The sequence below is a fragment of the Centruroides vittatus genome, unplaced genomic scaffold, assembly GCF_030686945.1.
Source record: "Centruroides vittatus isolate TY-2023 unplaced genomic scaffold, ASM3068694v2 contig_1215, whole genome shotgun sequence".
In the NCBI taxonomy this organism is placed as follows: domain Eukaryota; kingdom Metazoa; phylum Arthropoda; class Arachnida; order Scorpiones; family Buthidae; genus Centruroides; species Centruroides vittatus.
Window position 1 is genome coordinate 1,995,482 of NW_027120777.1, and position 24,754 is coordinate 2,020,235.

Sequence of the window (24,754 nt, forward strand, 5' to 3'; positions counted from 1 at the left end):
TGCATTCATCATATTTAATATATTTTTAAATACATTTAACTCTAGAATATATTCTGTTTAATTACTAGATGTTAAACAATATTTATGCATATTTATATTTAAATTACTATCTTTATCTGCTAATTTCTTGTATTCACCTCTCCTCTCTGTATTAGGCCACTTGAAGATTCGTGACAACTAATTCATTTTTCTTTTTTTTTTTTTTTGGAATTACTTGGAATTAAGAACAGTGCACTATTTCAAGTTAAATCCAATGTAAACTTAAATAGACAAGTATTTCTTGTCTATATTCTGTGCCTTGACATATTTTGTATCGAAACTAAAGCACTTTGAAGTGGCGCCACGTCTGGCTTTTATTGCTATCTAACAAAAAATTTCGTTAAGGGAATCGGACAGGTGGAAAGAGCAGTTGGTATGGCTGGTAATTATCGTACCCCGAGTCAGGACGATTCCGGGACTAACTACCGGTGTTCAGTAGTTTTATTAACTGAATACCAGTATTTGTCCAGAGCGTTTGTTCTCCTATGACAGCGGTTCCCAAATTTTTTTGACTTAAGTATTCCCATGACAGCCCATTTTCCTAATTTTATTTCGCGTGTTCGTCAAACAGTAGCGCTTTGGACAATTATACAACGCTGTACAATTACATATAATAAAATAATTTTTAAACTTAAAAGCGTTGGAGGAAGGATACAGATAAATGAATCGCAAAATACAGTACTTATATTTTCATTTAAACCTAAGCATCAAGTGCCACGACGTCGTCAAAAGCCTTAACGCAAAATCCGAATATTCTTATAGTACTGTACAGTACATCCGCCATTATTAATTTTTTTTTCCTATTTGCGTACCCCTCGCTTAAAAGTTTTTCTTAAGATTTTTCTTTTTAACTCATTCCACTATGAATGAAGTGCATCGTCTTCATTCATGGGAACCTCCTATAAAGTTTTCTGAAATCCGGGATTTGACTTGAACTCGAACCCGAATCCCCAGACCAGCAACGTTCACGCAGGAAACGTCTCGGTCTTCAATGAACGACCGTTTTCAATCAACTTTCTATTTTACTTCAGATAATTAAATAAAAACTAAATAAATCGAAAAATGAAGTTAGAATAAAGATTTAATCACTCAAAATTTTTATCCTTAATGAATATCAATCTGTTAGATCTAAACGTAATAATCTTTTTGATTTCGAAATTTGTAGAGAAATTCTTCATATTTGTGAAGATCCTCACTATTAACGGAAGGTCGTGTTTTCTTCATTGCTTCTCGGAAGTGACGCATTTCAATCTCGGCAACGAAATCCTCGTCCGCTTCTGAATTTTCAATATCCTCTTTTATAGCTAATTTACAAGCATTTTTGCAAACCTGGCTTAAATCTGCGCCACTTAATCCATCCGTGTTTCTAGCGACCGAGTCCAAATCGACATCGCTCGCTAGCGGACATCCTCTCAGAGCAGCCGTCAAAATGCTCTTCCTGGCCGATCGATCGGGTAATGGAACATAAATTACTTCGTCTAAACGTCCGGGTCTCAGAATGGCAGAATCGATGGCATCCGGTCGATTAGTGGCGCCCATGAAAAATATGTTCTTATTCACATTTATTCCGTCCATTTCTGTCAATATTTGCGTAAGAATACGATCGGACGTTGCGTTGTCTCCGCCATAATTAATGCGATTTCTAGCTATGGAGTCGATTTCGTCGAAAAAGAGCATGCAGGGTTCGGCTCTTCTAGCTTTGTCGAAGACTTCTCTCACGTTGGCTTCTGTTTCGCCGAACCATTTGCTCAAAAGCTCCGGGCCATTAATGAAGATGAAATTTGCTCCACAGCTGGAAACCATCGCTTTGGCCAAAAGGGTCTTTCCGCATCCCGGAGGTCCAAATAGCAGAAATCCTCGAGCGGGTGACAATCCGTATCTTAGGAATTTATCGGCGAATTTTACCGGATATTCGATTAATTCTTGCAATTCTCTCTTAACGTCTTCTAAACCTCCAATATCTTCCCAAGACACGTTAGGATTTTCCACTACGCATCCTCGCAGAACATTTGGACATATATTTTTTAAAACAGATCTAAAATCATTCATTGTCAAGGCCAGAGAATTTACAACTTCATCCGTTAGTTCATCCTCAATGTCATCGAGACATATCTTTTCTCTTATCTGGTGAAATACGGCTTCTCTGCAGAGAGAGTGAATATCGGCGCCAACGAATCCGTGCGTTTCTCTCGCAAGCTCTTCTATGTTGACATCTTCGGCCAACTTCATTCTTCTCGTTGCGATACGAAGAATTTCTAATCTCTCATTTACCTGCGGAATTCCAAAGTATATTTCTCGATCGAATCTTCCGCTTCGACGTAGAGCGGGATCGATACTATTCGGGCAATTTGTGGCGGCAATTACGGCCACTCCGTTCATTTCCATCACACCGTCCAATAATGTGAGAAATTGAGAAACGATTCGCTTTTCTACTTGTCCTTCCACGTTGTTTCTGTTTGGTGCAATGGCATCTATCTCGTCAATGAATATTATTGCCGGAGCGAGCTTTTCGGCATAAGCAAATATCAATCGAAGATTTTTCTCTGATTCCCCAGAAAATTCGCTTACAATTTTGGCACCGTTTATTAACAAAAAGTTTGCATCCGATTCATTAGCTATTGCTTTGGCCATCAAAGTTTTTCCGGTTCCGGGTGGTCCGTACATCAAAACACCTCGCGGCGGTTTAATTCCCATGTTGTTAAATATACTTGGATATTTCAGAGATAATTCGACTACTTCCCTAATTTATAATAGTTGGGAACCGTAGCCACCGATATCGTCGTATCCAATAGCATTCATTTCTTTTTCTATTTCTGCTCTTAAGATCGCATTTCCTTCATAATATACGATTGTTTCCGGCGCGACGATACAAAAGGGATCGGGATCGACCGCAATTGTTTTAAACTCGACATTTCCTCGAGGGCCTTTAATAAGAAACAAGTCTCCTTTGTATACTGGTCTATATGCCCCCTGAAAGTATGGTTTGAGATAATCGTCGAAAAGTTGACAATTCACTGCCGGAATTGTATCTTCGATTGGCAGAACATGAATTCTTTTTCCGTAATCGATGTTATTTACGGTATAAATTGTGACGATATCTCCCTCTTTGACTCGTAAATTTATTCTTACGTATTCATTCATTCTGATGTTATCCATTGGACAGGTTGAATCTGCCAAGGCTATGCAAACCGTTTTTCTGCCATTCCTGCCTTTTAAACGTACGTGTTGGGAAATGCCGAGTGTCTGCATTTTTGTTGGGGACAATCTTACTATAGAATTGTTATCTTCTGTATGTTCCACAATTAATTTGTTGAGTTTCCCATCGAAATCAGCCTGAGAAAATGCCATTTTGAAACTTGGTATTATTAAATCACGTTTGCAAAAATTAATTTTGTTAAACTAATAATAGTGTTGAATAATAATAATAATAATATTTTATTGCGTCAACAAAACCAGAAGCAACAAGTCGAAAAATTTCGAATTTCATTGAAAAGATATTTAAGTTTTTCATTATATTTATTTAAACTTTTGGAAAAAAAATATCAAATCGAATAAATGCACATACATACATAATTTTACTCCATAATGTCATTTTTAATACGCAATTTAAAATGTATAAAATGTGAAATTGTGACTAGTAACATCAGATATTCTATTTAGTAAAATGGCCAATCTTTAATCCAAATGTAATTTATTAGCAGAATCCAGTTATTGTAATGAATTTGAGACTCGCATATACCAATGATGACAATCCAAATGGAGCATTAAAGTGAGGTAAGTAGGCCTAAATGAGACTACAATTAGTGGAATTTTAGAATATGTCCTTTTAACTTTAAACTGCTGTACTGAGAACAAGTACAGAGTTCAAGATAAAGTCCTTACTAAGCTACAGAAAACTGTTATTCACCAAAATTTAATTTAAACTGATCACTATCTTAAAAATCAAGCTTTATTGTATTATATAATAATTAAAAAATAAAAAGTTTTTATAATAAAATCTTGTAATGGCGCCACACACATGTTTATTTATGATTAATAATATAAAAGCTATTTTTAAAATAAATTCTTATAACAGCCAGGAAAGTTACGCAACTCGTTGCTGGATTTTTTTCTCTCTTTGGCAAAATGAAGTTATTTTCTATGAAAATATGTGCGAGAGTATTCAGATCTGTGAAATTGAGTTGAACTCTTTACCCCGGTATGGGGACTGCGTAATAATTTCGATAAATTAATTAAAAATCTACACTTGTGTTATTATAGATTATATTGAAACTGGACGAAAAAACTTCTGCATCATATATTAGATGGCTATAAGGCAACTTCATAGGTATTACAGGAGAAACTAGGAGAAATCCTATTTGTTATTAAATATATGTAGAATGTAGAAAATGATATTTTAACCAAAAAGATTATATATGACACAGGATATTTCTGGAGACCTCAATATTATATACTGGCAATATAAATTTTAAATCTTTAATACTTCAATTGCGTTTGAATTATATGTTATTAAATAATAAATATTATATTAAAATATTTAGTACGTTACCCAACATAGAACAGGAGGATTTGGTAATACATTTATTCAAGTTCTGTATGATTTTGTCACATTAAGAACGAAGGAGAATGTTTGGCAAAGATTTTAACATCGACATGATCTTTGGATGTAATTCTTCCTAATTTTCAGACATTTCCGCTCGTGGTTACATACGTCTGATATGAAAATAGGATAGCATAGTTTACCGATCAATATTTGCATCCTGAATTCGGATATTTTGTGTCATCTTAAAGCTTTAAATAGATAATGCCTATTGATATTTGCAAGAAACACCCTAAACTTATTATCGTATAAGCGATAAGCGCTATCTCATAAACATACAAGAGATAAAAAGAATCACAAGACGAGTTTATTACTTTTAAATTGGATTGTACAAGAATGACGTCTCGAATTTTATTCGGAAAAAACATATTTCAAGTAATTCTTTTATATTCCTGATTTAATATAATTTATAAAAACTTATTGTGTTTATTTTATTAAACAGTATGACAGATCATTCAAACTTCTATCGAAGATTTCGTCCTCGTCATATCACAGCCTTGGTCCTATGACAGCTCATCATAATAGTTTGCCTCGTCAGCCGGTTCCTCATCTTGGATCGACTTTAGAAAAATATTTAAAAGCTGTCCGCCCTCTTATAACCGAAGACGAGTTTAAGCGCACTAAAAAGGTAAACTTTGCTCTAATATTTTTTATAATTATTGAGTTATAAGTAATTATGTAAGCCTTACAACATTGATTTGGGTCATCGAAACGTTAATATGGAATGTTCTTATAATAGAACATTGTTATAAATTTTAATAAGGAAATAATCAAAAATAAAAGATAAATCATACAAATGAAATAAAACATTTTTTCAATTGTTTATCTACTAAAGGCTTTCATACATAAGATTAGACTTTTTTAAATAATTTATCAAATGCTTATCTGGAAGACCTGTTTAAGTGTATTTAAAAGAATAAACGAATTTATTGTAAATAAATTACAAAAATTATACATTAAAGAAAAAGTAAATTGTAAATTAAAAGTAATACTCTAACAATATTATAAATGTGCTTTTAAAATAATCTTATAAAAACAGAAATGCCTTATGTCAGTATTGTTTTTTTAATTACACCTTTTCTATGGGTTAATCAGGGTGCTTTATGTGTAAAAGTCACTAATATTGTGTTCAATTCCTAAATATACAAGAATTTATTGTACTTCTATAAACATGTTTCTGCACTCTAAATCAGGGTGGACGAGAGCCTGTATGAGCGGGCTTCGTCTGCCCCTTATCGGGTTTCTTTCGTCAATTTTTTGAACAAATGAAATATATAGAATTTGTCTGGTGTTTTCGACAATTATTATCATCTGCGCATTCCGTCATATAGTCTATTGTTTGCAATTTTTGCAGTCTCCGCAATCGTACCGACGCCTTTCCTTATCGCATAACAACACGTGATTGGTAACAATGCTTATCCATTCCAATTCATTGATAATGATATCATCCGCCAATTCGACAAATTTATCCATCGGTAAATGCTTTATGCGCCTAACACTTAATTGTTACTTGTTTCTCAATAGTTTAAATTGCTGGAATTTCTTACTTCAATTATACAGTGAGCAAATTAGTATTAATTATAATATAACTTGAAGATCTATTAATTATTATCATTAAAAGGAAATATTCTAGAATTTCCACTAATTTAACTGTTACACGTGTACAAGTATATACTGTTAAAAATGAAGGATAAACACTATCTAATAAAAGAAAATACTTTAAAAAATTGTATAATAATGTTAAGTAAAATTTTAATTCACGTCTCTTAAAATATAAGTAAAGTTGTAAGATAAAATTTGAATTATCTAAACATTATTAGATCAAATTGTAAAACTCCAAGAAGTGTAGAAAACCCGAAATGTACAGTACTTCTTGGAGATTTAGAGTAAAAAATAAAAACAAAGAAAAAACCCAGTAAAAGTTCCTCAAAAATTCGATTAATAGCCAAAAAACAAAATAGCAATAAAAGAATAGAATCTTATGCAAAAAAAGACTTGAAGCTTTACGAATAAAAATGAAAAAAACTTGATTTAGTTTTCTAAATTTAAGAAATATTTTGGCTTAAAAATGAAATATCTTTTCAATGAAATTCGAAATTTTTCGACTTGTTGCTTCTGGTTTTGTTGATGTAATAAAATATTATTATTATTATTATTCAACACTATTATTAGTTTAACAAAATTAATTTTTGCAAACGTGATTTAATAATACCAAATTTCAAAATGGCATTTTCTCAGTCTGATATCGATGGGAAACTCAACAAATTAATTGTGGAACATACAGAAGATGACAATTCTATAGTAAGATTGTCCCCAACAAAAATGCAGACACTCGGCATTTCCCAACACGTACGTTTAAAAGGCAGGAATGGCAGAAAAACGGTTTGCATAGCCTTGGCAGATTCAACCTGTCCAATGGATAACATCAGAATGAATGAATACGTAAGAATAAATTTACGAGTCAAAGAGGGAGATATCGTCACAATTTATACCGTAAATAACATCGATTACGGAAAAAGAATTCATGTTCTGCCAATCGAAGATACAATTCCGGCAGAAAATTGTCAACTTTTCGACGATTATCTCAAACCATACTTTCAGGGGGCATATAGACCAGTATACAAAGGAGACTTGTTTCTTATTAAAGGCCCTCGAGGAAATGTCGAGTTTAAAACAATTGCGGTCGATCCCGATCCCTTTTGTATCGTCGCGCCGGAAACAATCGTATATTATGAAGGAAATGCGATCTTAAGAGCAGAAATAGAAAAAGAAATGAATGCTATTGGATACGACGATATCGGTGGCTACGGTTCCCAACTATTACAAATTAGGGAAGTAGTCGAATTATCTCTGAAATATCCAAGTATATTTAACAACATGGGAATTAAACCGCCGCGAGGTGTTTTGATGTACGGACCACCCGGAACCGGAAAAACTTTGATGGCCAAAGCAATAGCTAATGAATCGGAAGCACACTTTTTGTTAATAAACGGTGCCGAAATCACAAGCAAATTCTACGGGGAATCGGAGAAAAATCTTCGATTGATATTTGCTTATGCCGAAAATCACGCTCCGGCAATAATATTCATTGACGAGATAGATGCCATTGCACCAAACAGAAACAAAGTGGAGGGACAAGTAGAAAAGCGAATCGTTTCCCAATTTCTCACATTATTGGACGGTGTGATGGAAATGAACGGAGTGGCCGTAATTGCCGCCACAAATTGCCCGAATAGTATCGATCCCGCTCTACGTCGAAGCGGAAGATTCGATCGAGAAATATACTTTGGAATTCCGCAGGTAAATGAGAGATTAGAAATTCTTCGTATCGCAACGAGAAGAATGAAGTTGGCCGAAGATGTCAACATAGAAGAGCTTGCGAGAGAAACGCACGGATTCGTTGGCGCCGATATTCACTCTCTCTGCAGAGAAGCCGTATTCCATCAGATAAGAGAAAAGATATGTCTCGATGACATTGAGGGTGGACTAACGGACGAAGTTATAAATTCTCTGTTCGTGACAATGAATGATTTTAGATCTGTTTTAAAAAATATTTGTCCAAATGTGCTGCGAGGATGCGTAGTCGAAAATCCTAACGTGTCTTGGGAAGATATTGGAGGTTTAGACGACGTTAAGAAAGAATTGCAAGAATTAATCGAATATCCGGTAAAATTCGCCGATAAATTTCTGAGATACGGATTGTCACCCGCTCGAGGATTTCTGCTGTTTGGACCACCGGGATGCGGAAAGACCCTTTTGGCCAAAGCGATGGTTTCCAGTTGCGGAGCAAATTTCATCTGCATAAACGGCCCGGAGCTTCTGAGCAAATGGTTCGGCGAAACAGAAGCCAACGTCAGAGAGGTGTTCGACAAAGCTAGAAGAGCCGAACCCTGCGTGCTCTTTTTCGACGAAATCGACTCCATAGCTAGAAAACGCATTAATTACGGCGGAGACAACGCAACGTCCGATCGTATTCTTACGCAAATATTGACAGAAATGGACGGAATAAATGTGAATAAGAACATATTTTTCATGGGCGCCACTAATCGACCGGATGCCATCGATTCTGCCATTCTGAGACCCGGACGTTTAGACGAAGTAATTTATGTTCCATTACCCGATCGATCGGCCAGGAAGAGCATTTTGACGGCTGCTCTGAGAGGATGTCCGCTAGCGAGCGATGTCGATTTGGACTCGGTCGCTAGAAACACGGATGGATTAAGTGGCGCAGATTTAAGTCAGGTTTGCAAAAATGCTTGTAAATTAGCTATAAAAGAAGATATTGAAAATTCAGAAGCAGACGAGGATTTCATTGCCGAGATTGAAATGCGTCACTTCCGAGAAGCAATGAAGAAAACACGACCTTCCGTTAATAGTGAGGATCTTCACAAATATGAAGAATTTCTCTACAAATTTCGAAATCAAAAAGATTATTACGTTTAGATCTAACAGATTGATATTCATTAAGGATAAAAATTTTGAGTGATTAAATCTTTATTCTAACTTCATTTTTCGATTTATTTAGTTTTTATTTAATTATCTGAAGTAAAATAGAAAGTTGATTGAAAACGGTCGTTCATTGAAGACCGAGACGTTTCCTGCGTGAACGTTGCTGGTCTGTGGATTCGGGTTCGAGTTCAAGTCATAATCTAGATCCCGAAAAGCGTTACAGGAGGTTTAATCAAGATATATCGGGTCCTATCGACAATTCGTACGTTTAACTGTCAGTAGCGTGCCGTGACATTTGATAATAGGGAAGCTGTGTTTCTGTAAGAAGCCGACTTCCAGGGGCAATCAGTTAATTGCGCGTAAGTGATGGCGTAGTGTCCATTCGTACGTGCGTGGTGGCGGGAGAGACGTACCTGACAAAAACCGACAAAAAAGAAACATAAAATAAACATATATTATGTACAAAATAGTTTGCCTTAGGACAATCAGCCGTTCGGACGTCCGGAGCGTCGATGTGGTTCTTCGATGGTTGATCGAAGGTGGCCCGGGACAATGGCGTCGACAAATCTGTAAGGCACGAGGAGACTTCGTCCGTTAGAGTCGGGGACACGGTCTAAGTCCAAAGTGGCACGGGTTACAGGTTGGCACAATAAACGAGAAACTGTTTTTTTTTTTTTTTTTTTTGTTTGCGCGCGTTGACACACGTTTTGGTTATTCGGAACGTTAACCGAGTGCCAGGTGTCCTCCATTGTCGGAATTATATCAATCTCCGTTCTTTCTTTCGTCCATTTTGATTTGGTCGTTCTCCCTCAATTACGCTTCTCGAGTGGTTGGTCCCTGGTTACTAAACGTAACGAGACTCTTACCTGGAGCGCGAGAAAAGTCAAAATCGAAGATGAATTCGATCTTCCACCGATCATAGGAAGACTTCCTTCCGCGATTTATGGTTTCTGCCTGGCAGTTTGATATAAACAATGGGTGTCCGACTACAAACGACTTTTACCTATGTTTTTTTAAACTAATAAATTTTTCTCTAAATTAACAGTTTTTTCGCGTCTTTCGTGACGGGCCAGACCTATCCGGAATCTCACATTTCCATAAAAGTTTTAAACAAATACCGGAAATGACAAAAATAAATAATTTATGTATTTTAGTTCTAAAATACAAGTAATACATACATAATACAAATTGATACGATACAAACAATGATAGAAAAACTTGTTTTTTTTAACTTTTTATAACTGTATTCGGCGATTTTTTCCGCAAAGTCGTTAATTATTTTATCATAAAAGTCGCTGGTCGTCGACTCCATCAACGTATTTGAAAGCTCTTTTTCTATCGGAAAGCAACGCTAGCGACCACAATTTTTCCTCCGACCGAGTGTTCCTGGCCAATGTATGAATTTGCTTCGTGGTCGAAAAACTGCGCTCAACAGACGCACTGGTACCATAAAAATTAATGATATTAAATCATATAATTCTTTTAGTACGTCTTTATTCGGATTGACATTAATTATAATACTTTTTATGTCTAAGAGTTGGTTGTCAATATAGTCCGGACACGAATATAAATATTGCGATTCGCTACGTAATTTAGATAAATCAAAAAATTTCCCATAAAATTTACTTAATTTAAAGAATTAAAACACGCTTGGAAAAATTGTTTTTCATAATATTAAAATTATTAACATCTAAAAGTGATAAAAATTCTAAAGATTTTATGTCTGAAAATCTGTCAATATAATTATAATTTTCTTTTAATTATACTGTAATTAAAGATAACTTTGCAAAAAATGTACATAAAAAGAACATTGAATACTCTTTACTTTTTAAATCTTAAACAATTCACTTAGTCAATTCACTCCCTACCAGTGGCTAAGGGATAGAATCGTTGGTAGCGTTACACGTGTGTAGCTTCCATCAGCTAAATCGAGTGAGGTTGATGCTCTGTAAAGCGCATCAACCTCACATGCGCCAATGCCCTCTGGCTGCTTTACACCATTCAGTTAGTCTTGCCGTGGAAGCTGTCTGGTAAGCGTTTCCATTCCGCCACTGATATTCGAATATACAATAGCAATCTTATCGTTTTTTTTTCACATGTAGTGTAGAAATTTGTAATAAGATACATAATGCAGTTATAATAAAATATTAATTTTAATTAATTCAAAGTACGTTAAAATATGAAAATTTATATTTTAAAAAATACAAGAGAAGGTCATTGGAAAGTGGATGCGGCGCTTCCACCGCTTCCAATGACGGCACGCCACTGTTAACTGTACATCTTTCCGCTTTGTAAGAAATACGTCTTTTTTATTCCCATGAACGAAGAAGACGCATTTCTTTCAAAGTGGAAAGAGTTACGAAGAAAAATCGCAAGAAAAGCTGTTTAATCTCATCATACATTTATTATAATTATTATTTTTGCAAAACTTCTTAAAAGAATTTTGTTCTTAAAAAAAGATTCTTGATAAATTTATAAGAACACGTATGTTGAATTCTAAATAAAACTGACAGAGATCTAAGTGAACTTAAATTCTTTATTTTCCGAATTACACAATGCGTTGATAGAAACCATTGGAGACCCAATAGATTAAATTCTTATCAAGTAACGCTTCCAGATTAGTTTAAAAAGTATTAAAACATTGAATATTGAATCAATTCATAATTATTTAATTGCAAAACTTAAATTAAGACTGAAAAAATTAAGAAATGTATAGGAAGAAGACAAGTCCATGTAAAAGTTTTACAAATTCCTAGAACTAATAGAAAAAGAAAGAATTTATGACACGAAATATTATTAGTTCCATAATGAAAAGGAAGTTTAAAAGTAATGGCTGTTATAGGATACAAAGATACGCAAGGAAGAATTAAACAGAAAATTAAAAAAGCTAAAGAGAAATGGATGGTTGAAAAGTGTAAAGTAATAGAATCCTCAAAAAGTAAACATGATCATTTTAATATCAATAAGAAAATCAAGGAATTTACATATTGTAGTCAGAGAACGAAGGATTCTCACTTCACTCAGACATTCTTTTTCACTGTTATCATTTCTACAAAATTTGAGGCTTTCGAGGTGTGGATCTAGGCCTACAGATCACTTGGCTAGCCAAAATAAAGAATAAGAGATGTCGGAAACAACGAACAAAGAAAAAATTATTAAGCTGTAAGAGAAGAAAGTCAACTTATTAGTGGCTCGTTATAGCTTCACGGGTCCTGGCAAATTTAAATTAGGGAGTCCATGTACAGTGTTGACGTCAGACATTTTTCTTCGGGGGAAATTTTTGGGGAAAATATTTTCTTAGGAAAGATTAGTTTCGGGTCCCGGTTAGTGGGGACCCCAGACAATTTCCCTTTTTGCCCATAAAATAACGCACCGCTGCAACTTATCTTGAGACATATAAGAAATGACTAATACTATATTCCGAAGTTGATTTTAGAAGTAAAGGTAGACAAAAAAAAAAAAAAAAATGGGCGAAGACTATCTTGGCTATCTGGAACTAAAGATCTGGACTAACAGGAACTCTGAGCAATTATTTAGAATTACCCACAACAGGAATTCTTTGGTCTATGAAAAACGCAACTACATATAAGATGCAGGACAATCTTTTAAGCTTTTTAAAATGTCTTTTATACCATAGAATATGATACTTTATTGTACAATCGTCAGCTAAGGCAGAAATAAAAGTAAAATTCCTAGTGGAACCCATGATGAGCTTACTACTTTTTTTTAGCAAGCTTAGTGCCCACAGGACGGAAAAGGTTTAAAAAAATTCCACGTGTTAGATTTTAATGTGATAAATAATGAATTGGAACTTTTCATCAAGTATTGATTGTTATTTATCATTTTTATATGAAAAAGATATATAATTGGAATTTTACTTATCTCTTCAATTTGTTAATGTTTAAGATGTTATCTTTTGCAAAAATTTCCACAAAATTTTTTTGTTTATTCTACTTTACTTTTTAAAAGAATCAAATCATGTTTCAAATCTGGTACAATATGAAAATAAATCTGTTAGAGATGATTCATTATATTATTTGTATATTTTATACTGGATTGAAATAAATAAATTAAAAAATATTAAAATAATAATAGATATACGAGGGCTATTTTTTAAATAAGGTCCGTTTTTTAATAAGAAGAAAAATACTGTAAATATCGTTAAAATATATTTTTTTCTATATTCCACATACTTTTATCTACTTTTCTACATAATTTCCATTTTGTTTAAACATTTGTCATACCGCTCAACAATTTTTTGAATTTTGACTTCAAAGAAATCTGCCGCCTGTGAAGAAGCCCAATCCACGACTGCAGTTTTCACTTCTCCTTCGTCGTTGAAATGTTGACCACCAAGGAACTCCTTTAAGTATCGAAACAAGTGAAAATCACTGGGTGCAAGGTCTGGACTGTGTGGATGATCGTATCGAGTCAAAACGATAAAGCACTGTTTAATCTTTATGTTTTGTGATCGTCAGAAAGCAGTCTTGGAACGCACCGAGAAAACAATTTTCGATAATTCAGTTTCTCCGAAACAATGGTACACAAAACTGATCTCGAAATCTGTGGAAATTCAATTGATAACGTTGAAATCGTGAATCGTCGGTCCTCTCGAATTTTGTTATCCACATCACGAACCAAATCTTCAGAAATCAGAGAAGGTCGACCAGGGCGTGGCTCATCATGCACATTAACTCGCCCATCCTTGAACATTCTTACCCATTTTCGAACTTTACTGTCACTCATAGCATTATCACCGTAAACTTCACAAATCTGACAGTGAATTTCCGCTGCTGCCAAGTTTCTTGTATTCAAGAATCGAATAACAGATCGTATCTCACAGTCGGCGGGAGACTAAATTTTCTTAAACATTTTAAACTTTTACAGCTCGGCATACAGACAGACGATATGGCTGCAAATGGCGTCAAAACGCGCGCCAAGCTTGCTCGGAGCAGAAGCATATGCATGCTGCCGTGATTGCGCATTATTCTCACTTTTATTCACAAACGGACCTTATTTAAAAAAATAGCCCTCGTGTATAGGTATCTTTTATGACAAACACATTGAACATATTGTAGGAAAATTAACACATTCATCTTAAAATTGGAATGGATGATTTTTCAAATGTAGAAATTGGCTTATTTGTAAAATATTTTGGTATTAAATTTGAATTGAATTGTAAATTGTGCTAAATTGTAGCACAAAAATTAAAGGACTGACTTTTTGCAGTTAATTTTCCAAAATTAAGTATATAATTTGTGTATATTTTATGTTAATTTTTGAAAATTAACACCAAAAGGCAGTTCTTTAATTTTAGTAATAAATTTTGTTATGTAAAGTATTTTGTTTTTATATTTAATATTTTTAAAAACTTGTTTTCGTTCTGTTCTACATTGATTTAAATCTTAATGAAAAATAAACATGAATTACTGTTTTATCAATGATATAATTACAGAATTTAATACTTCATTTATAAGTTAAATAATTCAAAAATTAAAAAAAGTAATTCTAATATTTTTTATTCTTGCGCTATATTCCAGAATAAATGAATATTGAACTAAAATATAAATTGTATGCTCTAATTTTTAAAAATTAACTTGCAAAACATATTTTATTTCAGTTAGTTGAAGATTTTGCTTCTCCTGGTGGAATTGGTCACAAACTTCATTCTGTTTTGCAAGAAAGATATAAAACTTTAGATAATTGGGTAAATTTTGTATAAATCTAAGTATTGTATGCATCAATTTTACAAACTTTGTACAGTACATTCTTATATTTGATCAATTTTATCATTTTAGATGGGTGATTGGTGGACAGAGATGGATTTTTTAGAACTAAGACTTCCCATAGTGGGTTTTAGTAATCCGTGTGGGTTTTGGGCCGTTGAGAAGTTTCAAAATATGGATGATTATCTAAGGTAAAAATTGTCTTTTCGAATATTGAGCATAACTTTATCACATCTTCAAAAATGTCAAGTATAAAGATCATTGCAATTTGTCCAAAATGTTATGGCTTCAACAAATGTTTTCACTGTAGAATAAAACTGCTTCCTCGGATCCATTCTAAAAGTGTAGGTATCTTAGATCGAACTCCTTACTGGAAAAGTGCTAGATTGTCTATCTGTCCATATTTTTGTGTACACTCAAATGTATTTTTGCCACAGTGAATTCTCAGCCTAGAGCAGTGTAAAGTTGCAATCAGTCTTGATTGCAACTTTACACTGTGATGTGATTTGTTTAGTGACTTCATGTAATTATTATTTATAACTAGATTCAATTGCTATAAACAATCATATACAGTAACATATTACACATGATTTGTGTACTTTTGCATTTCAGTTTTGTTAAAATCATCATTGGATACTATTTATTATTTCAGTTACACTCCCATTTCTAAATTAATGGCTTGGTTACTGCTGTAGTTTAATCCAGTATTCATTTGACATCTTAAATTGTGTTAATTTTAAATAATTTTTGGTTCGGACACTAAAAAATGTTTTGAATTTGTTTTAATACCTTTTAACCTCTTTTATCTCTCTTATGGTATTTAAACCTATCCTTGTGATCTTGATCACTGCTATCCCTGTGAAAATTTAGATTAACAAGGAGACCCTACGGCTTTGGGGAAACGGATTTTGATGATCTTCGGTGTGGAGGTAGTACACCGTGTGAATGAACTACCTGTAAAATACTAAAGTGCAATACTCAAATGTAATCGAGAAAAATGAACTTAAAGTTTTCTTTAGCACTTTATATATAAGTTACGCGTACTTCCACTTGAGTGTGCTGTGGCGTGAGTGGTAACGCTCCTGACTCGTACGCTTGCGTACTCGGGTTCAATTCTCTTGTTCTGTGTACTTTTTTTTATTCATAAATACTTAAATAATATAATGTTATTTACTCATTCATTTATTTTTTATTATTTATTTATTTTAATTTAAAAGAGTGAGTGAAAAAGACTCTACACCCATGTTCAAACCCGGCATAAGTAGTTCTCTCTCAACTTGAAAAAGGTGGGTTTTCAAAGTAAAAATATTAGACTTGGAACAGTAGAAATTAAATTAAAATAAATAAATGAGTAAATAACATTATATTTATTTTAATTTAATTTCTACTGTTCCAAGTCTAATATTTTTACTTTGAAAACCCACCTTTTTCAAGTTGAGAGAGAACTACTTATGCCGGGTTTGAACATGGGTGTAGTCCTTTTCACTCACTCTTTCATTTATTTTTTATTATTTATTTATTTTAATTTAATGAGTAAATAAATAAATACATTATAAGTATTTATGAATTAAAAAAAAAATATGCAGAACAAGAGAATTGAAACCGAGTATGCAAGCGTACGAGTCAGGAGCGTTACCACTCACGCCACAGCACGCTCAAGCGAAAGTACGCGTAACTTATATATAAAGTGCTAAAGAAAACTTTAAGTTCATTTTTCTCGATTGCATTTGAGTATTGCACTTTAGTATTTTACAGGTAGTTCGTTCACATGGTGTACTACCTCCACACCGAAGATCATCAAAATCCGTTTCCCCAAAGCCGTAGGGTCTCCTTGTAAGTCTAGCTAAGTTTTCCAGATATTGATCATCTTGAGCATAGTCTCTGCAAAGATTTTTGACTCGTCATCTTCAGATAATTCCCAGCTTTTTCAAAAGAATGCAGCAGAATCCTTCATTCTTTCAAAAGAACATCAAGAGCAATTCTCTGGTTAACAAAAGAAGAAAAAGAAGTAAAGATCATCCAACAAACAACATTCCATGAAAGTAACAAAAGTGAGTTCTCTTGAATAGAAATTGAATGATATTTTGAAGAATTTTTTTTGTAAAAGCTGGGAATTATCTGAAGAGGATGAGTCAAAAGTTTAGCTAAAAGAAATTAACCAAAAAGTCTGCAATTTACAGTACAGTACATATATAGATTTTACATTTTTGGAGATAAGAACCTCCAAAATTTAGTTATTAGGCATGCCAGCAATACAACAACATTTCTCTGTATTTATTAAAAATTAAATTCACATTTACTTGGTATAATCATTATATCCTAATGTATCAAGTAATATACTTAAACATACAAAGTAAACATGAATTGGTGAAAGCATTATGTTACATAATCAAAGCTTAGAGTGAATTAATGTTCAACTATTTATTATGTAATTATTTTTGGATAAATATACTCACAAAATAGTCACAAAGAGTATTACAACGCTGTTTAATTTCCAAGATCTTTGATAGTGATATATGAGAGATGGATATGATATAACTTCATCTATGCAGGACAGTCAGGTTTTGAATTATTGTAACATAATACCTTCATCTATTTATGTCTTTAAATATTAATAAAATGTAATTGCTTCGTTTTAAACATTTGTATTTGGTAATTTATAAAAAAAAATATATCTTCTGTAGATATTCTGCAAGGTTAACTGTAGCTTTATTGGACTATAAAAAGCATGTTGATAAGTAAGTAATTTAATTTATATATATATATATATATATATATATATCTGTTTCATATAAAAATATAAATTATGTTTTGGTAATATATTAATTTATATTCAGTCATCTAGTAGAACCTGATAAACTAAGAAAAGAGCCATTAGATATGAATCAGTATTTTAGAATATTTTCTACTTGTCGAATCCCACAAAAAAATTGTGATCGTCAAATGCTGTATGGTCTAGAAGAAAATCCACCAAAGCACATTGTAGTTGTCAGAAATAATCAGGTAATTTTTAAATTATGTTAATCATGTAAGTAAGTTAAGTAATAAAAGAAAAATTATTTGTAAATTGCAGTTTTATCAGTTAGAAGTTTATGACTCTCAAGGTAACCCTCTTCCAGAAAGTTTACTCTTTCAAAATTTAAAACAAATTGTTTCTGATGCTGAAGCACATAAAGATGAACCACCTCTTGGTGTATTAACTACTGAAAAGAGAGAAACTTGGGCTGAAGCTTATGAACATTTAAAAAGTGGTAAGTATAAAAAATTTAAGCCTTTTTATGTATATAAACACTGAAAATTATCTGATGTTTTCTTATTCTAAAAGATAATTTAAAAATAAAAGAAATTAAATCTATAAGCATCAGAATAAAATGCTAAAATTAAAAGTTAGCAGTAATTTAATGTTTCTTTAATGATTAAAAAGTAAATTATGAGAATTAATTGATGTATTTGAATTTAAGTTCATTAAACATATTTATAGTAGGCCTAGAGTAAACTTTTTTTAGTTTTATGGTTTTCTCTCTGGCTTCTTTTCATGTTATCCAACACTTGAAGACACCACAAATTGATTCCAGCTTGATCAGTGGTGGATACAGGGGCTTAAGCTCTCTCCATTGACACAAAAAAATTAAAGTTAATTTGTTTTTAAATACTTCAAAACACCGTTTTTAAAAATATAATGACAAATCTGGTTTATCACACCATCTGTAATTCAATCATCATGCACATGCACTGTTCATCTTCAACAGCCAGACCTTGGCCAGAATCCTGAGGAACTGCTGTATCAAGTATTATATTCCGTAACACAGTTAAAAGATACTTATTAATTATTCATATAGGTAAAATTTTTAATTTAGCTCCTTTGGATACTTCTGGATCCACCACTGAGTTGATGTTTCTTAGACAATCATTCTAGGACATAAAAAATTGGAATATTCTTTTCCAGTGGCACATTTCCCTACAAGCAAAAAGGGCAATTGCTTGGGACCCCAAACCAATCTTTTATAAACTCATATTTCTTCATATTTCACTATAACACTATTTCATTATAACTTCATATTTCACTACTGCACCGTGTAGGAGCTTTTGCATGCTGCATTTCTATGCTGGGCCAGTTCACACCTCCATAGGAGACCTGGGGACCCTGGGTTCTTCCTTTGATCACCAGATATATCCGGTTACCTATAGAGAACTGGACTAGCCCAGGATGGAAACACAGTATACAGTACATATTTGACAATTTATATATCTGCTATAATAAAACAACAGTTTATACATCTTTAATTTATTTCAGATAGTTTAAATAAAAAGAATTTGGAGATTATTCAAAGAGCAATGTTCCTTTTATGTCTTGACAAACATCCAAAAACGATGAATATATCTAAGGATGTAGAACACATGCATAATGTAATGCATGGTGGTGGAAGCAAATATAATGGTTGTAATAGATGGTATGATAAATGCTTGCAGGTTTGTTAATTTTTTTATATTCTATTTATTTTCTTTAATATTATATATGTCTAGTATTGATGACCAGATAGCTAAGTGGTTAAGAGTTGGCCTACTGCTCTGAGGGACCTGAGAATGCAAATGAGTCAAAAAAACTCTATGAATTTTTCAAGGGAGTCTATCCGTATATGTTGGGCTCCTTTCTTCACCATCTGGCCACCCCATCGTGAGCCTGACTGAATCCAAAATGGGCATGGAGAAAAAGAAATGGCTCTTTTAATGCTTATAGGCTTAAAGGCTCTTTTAATGCTTCTTTCCATTAATACTATATATATATATGTCTAGTATTAATAAAGTGAAACTAGCCAATATAATTAACACACATTTATATTACCATAGTTACTTCATTAACAGCGAGTAAAGTTGGAGAAATGTTACTTTTTGATCCAGTTATCATCATTGTCAGTTGTATACAGACACCAGAGGAATTAATCAAATTAGTGCATTATCAAATGCTGAATTTAAATATTTTACATTCATTTATCCAATGATAAACTTTATTATTTCAAAATTGCTTAAGATTATAATAATTGGTAATACGAGGCATGTCTGGAAAATAAGTACAGTTTTGGAAAAACTCACATAAAAAATCTTTTTTCAAAACAAAATTTATTTTTACATAAAAGAGCATGTCAGAAACTATTTTTCTACATATTTACCACCATTGTTCAGACATTTGTCATATCAAGAAACCAACTTGTCTATACCCTCTTCAAAGAAAGATGCCGTCAGTGAAGACAGCCACTGCTGAACATCGGTTGTTGCAACGTCATCGCTGGCAAAGTGCCTCCCTCCGAAATCATGCTTCAAGTTCAAGAACAAATGGTAGTCTGCAGGTGCGAGGTCGGGGCTTACGGCAGATGATCAAACTGCTCCCAACTGAATTGTTGAATAAGGTTTTGAGTGACACCAGCAGTATGGGGACGTGCATTGTCATGAAGCAACACAATGCCTTTACTGAGACTTCCATGCCTTTTGTTTTGAATTGCATGGCAAATTTTCGCAATGTTTCACAGTATCGTTCTGAATTGATGGTTTCACCTCTGGGAAAGAACTCAACAAGCAAAATGCCCTGTCTGTCCCAGAACACAGTACACATGATTTTTCATGCTGACAACATTGTTTTGAATTTGTGTTTTGTGGGGGACCATGAGTGCCTCCACTCCATCGACTGTTGTTTTGATTCTGGAGTGACATGCCAAACCCAAGTTTCATCACCGGTAACAATTTTGTTTAGGAAATCATTACCCTCTTCACTGTATCGGGTAAGAAATGTCAAAGCACTTCCAAGTCGCTTCGTTTTGTGGACATCTGTAAGCATTTTGGGGACCCAACGGGAACACAATTTGTGATAATTTAAGCGATTTGTGACAATCTCGTGCAAAACAGTTTTTGAAATTTGTGGAAACTCATCGTAAAGCAATCTTATTGTGAACCGTCTATTTTCACGAATTTTCTCATTCACTTTTGCAACCAAACCATCATTGACAACAGAAGGCAGGCCACTCTGTGCTTCATCATGAACATTGGCGCGTGTCCATCATTGAATTGTCGAACCCACTTTCTCACCATTCCATCACTCATTACATTTTCACCATAAATCTCTACCAGCTGACGATGAATTTCAACTGGCTTAACATTCTTTGCATTCAAAAACCGTATTACAGAATGCACTTCACAGTCGGCGGGATCGGCAATCGTCTTAAACATTTTGAATGCTCACTAACACATGGAAAAACAACACAATCCAGCTGTAATGGTGTCACTGGACTGACAATCAACCAGAAACGCGTATGCACAGGCGCTGAACTGTGATACTACCACTGCGGTGCGGTAGAACAAAACGGTACTTACTTTCCGGATACGCCTTGTAAAAGCAAAAACAATCATTAATTTTTTGAATAATTTTAAGTATAGTAGAGTAAGGCTGGCAAAAAGTTTTTAACCTGGTTAATGAGCCATCTTTAGGCATTTCTCTAAAGTTTGGTCAAACTTGAAGATGGCTAATTAACTGGGTTGAAAATGTTAGCATCTATCCAACTTTACTCATTGTTAAAAGATATATTAATTAAATTAACTAGTGGCTAGTTTGATCTTATTAGAAAAAGGATAAATAGTTGATAAATCTGTGAACGAAAAGTTACATAAAAATTCAATATATTGATTATTATGTTGGGTTAAGTGAGATATACTCGGTTAACACCGGTGGCTGTGTACTATGCCGGACCAAAGTCAAGGCATAGTAACCAAAACAGAAATTAAAGAAGTGTATCAGTGTGTGTGTCTGTATTCAGGAATTTTCTCACAATATGACATGTATTCAATATAGTGGCCTTCTGTAGTGTGATGTATGTGTTTCTATTCAATTCTAATGTGCCCAGGCTTTTGTGTAGTGTGTGTGGTATGACACCTGTAGAGGAGAGAACAACAGGTACAATAAGCACCCTATCCATCCTCCACAGATGCCTTATTTCCTGGGCGAGTTCTGTGTACTTGCTAATTTTTTCAGTGCATGCGTTTTGTATATTGTGAGTGTTTGGAATGGATATGTCTATAATGTATGTGATTTTATTGTGTTTGTCAATGAGTGTGATGTCTGGTCTGTTGTGGTAAATTGTTTTATCTGTGATTATGGCTCTGTCGTAGTACATTTTGTGCGTGTTGTTTTCCAATACTGTCTGTGGAATGTATTTGTAGTATGGTTCGTGGATGTCTACTAATTTGTGTTTCTTTGCAAGCTCTTGGTGTATTATATTTGCTACTTGATTATGTCTGTGTAAATAATCTGTCTGTGCCAAGAGCTTGCAACCAGAAGTGATGTGTTGTATAGTTTCTGGCATGATGTGACATTTTCTGCATGTGTCATTTGTGAGTGTTGCATCTTTGAGTATGTGTTTTCTGTAGTTTTTAGTATTTATGACCTGATCCTGTATGGCAATCATGAATCCTTCCGTCTCCCCAAAGAGGCATCCCCGAGCTAACCAGCTGTTTGACGCAGTTTTGTCAACAAAATCCTGGGCCAGATCGTAAGGATGCCTGCCATGGAGTGCCTTTCGAGCCCACGATTGCTTAATGGTGTCTAGTGTCCATGCTTTTTATATGTTGTGTTGTGTCCATATTATGAGAGTGTAAGTTTAATGGTGTGTTATTCGAGTCTGCTAGAGTTACTGCTTTATGTAATTGTGATGTTTCTTGTTTTTTGTAGAAAAACTCTCGCAGTGACTGTATTTGTTTGTAGTGAAGGTTAACTATGTCAATCAGGCCACGTCCGCCATCTTTACGTGGAAGGGTTAATCTTTCTGTGGCGGATTTAGGATGATGTTGTTTATGCTTAGTAAGTGTTGTTCTTGTTTTCCTTTGGAGTTGCTCAAGATCAGTGTGAGTCCAATGTATAACTCCAAAAGAATATGTGAGTACTGGGATGACATATGTGTTTATTGCTTTAACTGTGTGTTTTGCATTTAACTGTGTTCTGAGAATAGCATTTAACCTACTGATTATTATTATTATTATTATTATTATTTTATGAAATATAATTTTAATTAAATAATTTTTAGTAAAAAGTAATATTTTTTCTTTGCCATGTAGTTCATTGTAAGTGAAGATGGTGTCATAGGACATAACATGGAACATAGTCCAGCAGAAGGCTATTCTTTAGTTAAATTGGTTCAACATGTTTCAAATTATGTGTAGGTAATAAATTTTAACAACTTATCCATAGTTAACACATTTAGGTAATGGAAAAATTAAAATAATATGGAAATTCTAATTTCCTATTAAACTCTGTAGCCGAGAGCAAATAACAGAATCCAAAGAATCGCTAGGCATTGATAAAATTAAAAAGTTTATTATTTACAGTTAATACTGATAGTTTCCGAAGAAACAATTGTACACACTAACTAGGAAAGTATAGAAATACTTGGGACCACCCATAACAATATCACCAATTGATCCCCACTTGCCGACAAAACAAAGGACTTATTCTAACTTATGTCTAACTTAACTATAACTTAACTAAATTTACAAAATAAAGGGCCCTAGATCAAGATAGGGTTGATAAGAATTAGAAGATTTGATTTTCGATAAAAAAAGAGAAGGGTCAAAAGGAGATGACTGGCAAAAATAAACCTTGATTCCGTTATTCCTGAGGGGTCTTCTTTCTGTACTCGCTGACCAAAGGTCTTCTTTCCAGTGTGGCCATGCGCCTTATTTTGTATATTGTAATATATATTATTCTTAGTATTTATTCCATTTTCTTCCTCTTCGTTAGTTCTTTTGTCTATCTTTTCCTAGAAACTTCTGTCTTCCCTAACCCTTCCCTGTTGGTGACCTAATTAAAAGACAAAGAAAAGATGGTAGCCTGAGGGCTAAGTGGAGGACAAGAGGTCACTTTTCGACTAGGACATTGGAGAGATAGGACGTGTTGTGAAGGCCTCCAGGTCGTTCTGGCATCGACTGGAGAACAAAGGAGATGACAAGCCTAAGCTGGCTTTCGAGAGAAAATCCGAAATATATCCCGATATAGAAACCTCGAGAAGCTTATTGAGAGAATCGGATAGACGTCCACAATCAACAACCCGAAAAGTTAATAATCTAGCAAGCGCCACCATCACCCCAAGATCGCCGACACTTTGGGTACCCATTCTTTTCTATCATCATATATCCAACTATCCTATTGTCTATCTTTTCTTCTCTCTTTTTTTATTTGTATAAGTAGTTTTAAGTATTTAGTCGTAGTTCTTTACTTTTTGTACCGCGGTGAATGTTCTTTTGTCGCGAGGTTGCTTGACGATTCTACCCGAGTATCTGCAGGAATTATATGTAGAAAAGGTTAATAGAGAAAGAACGAGGAGTGTTGGAATTGTAAAAGAATCCTGTAAAGTAAATAAACACGGGTGACGAGAACATATATGTGTGTTATATTCTCTTGTTGAATCACTCACCACGTACATATCCTACACCAGGTCTTCTCTCCAAAAAGTGACGATTTTTCCCGCTTTCCTCTCTCTCTCTCTCTCTCACCTTCTGCCAGTCCCCTTTGACCAATCCAGTGTCACCCCTTTTTCCCCATCAGACCACTGGGTCAACCAATTGCCGCAAGGTCAAGAGAGCAAAGGCTGAAAGTGAAGTTTTTGAAAGAAAAATGGTGGAAGAAAAAGAAACAAAAAGAAAAACAAGGCTCAACCAAGCCACAACTTTAATGCAAATTAAATTTATTTATTAGATTAGGTAACTAATTTTGACAGTAAAATTTCAGATAATTCTGGTAAATGAAGATGTAAAATTATGATAATCTTCTTTGCAATTCATTCATTTAACACTTTATGACCTGCTATCTGAGAAAAACAAACAAAAAAAAATTGAACACATAATAAAATAGACTTTACATTCCTCTATTCTTTTAAATTTTGCTATGCTGATGACAAAACAG

The 24,754-nt window shown here is 33.8% G+C and overlaps 1 protein-coding gene and 3 pseudogenes across 1 annotated transcript in view; 2 read left to right on the plus strand and 2 right to left on the minus strand.

Moving 5' to 3' along the window:
- Positions 1-1,167: 1,167 nt before the first annotated feature.
- On the minus strand, positions 1,168-3,423 carry LOC136987151 (transitional endoplasmic reticulum ATPase pseudogene; annotated as a pseudogene).
- Positions 2,785-3,387, minus strand: LOC136987160 (transitional endoplasmic reticulum ATPase pseudogene; annotated as a pseudogene).
- A 1,479-nt stretch (positions 3,424-4,902) lies between the features above and the next one.
- The window catches only part of LOC136986672 (carnitine O-acetyltransferase-like), a 35,486-nt gene continuing 15,634 nt past the window's right edge, over positions 4,903-24,754 (plus strand). Inside the window, exons 1-9 of the mRNA XM_067284252.1 lie at positions 4,903-5,014; positions 5,082-5,267; positions 14,709-14,795; positions 14,887-15,005; positions 17,499-17,552; positions 17,652-17,817; positions 17,888-18,065; positions 19,109-19,284; positions 22,912-23,012. Of these exons, the coding sequence (XP_067140353.1) occupies positions 4,976-5,014; positions 5,082-5,267; positions 14,709-14,795; positions 14,887-15,005; positions 17,499-17,552; positions 17,652-17,817; positions 17,888-18,065; positions 19,109-19,284; positions 22,912-23,012 (1,106 nt within the window). The 5' untranslated portion in view covers positions 4,903-4,975. The remainder of the gene's footprint in view (positions 5,015-5,081; positions 5,268-14,708; positions 14,796-14,886; positions 15,006-17,498; positions 17,553-17,651; positions 17,818-17,887; positions 18,066-19,108; positions 19,285-22,911; positions 23,013-24,754) is intronic.
- On the plus strand, positions 6,820-9,112 carry LOC136986662 (transitional endoplasmic reticulum ATPase pseudogene; annotated as a pseudogene).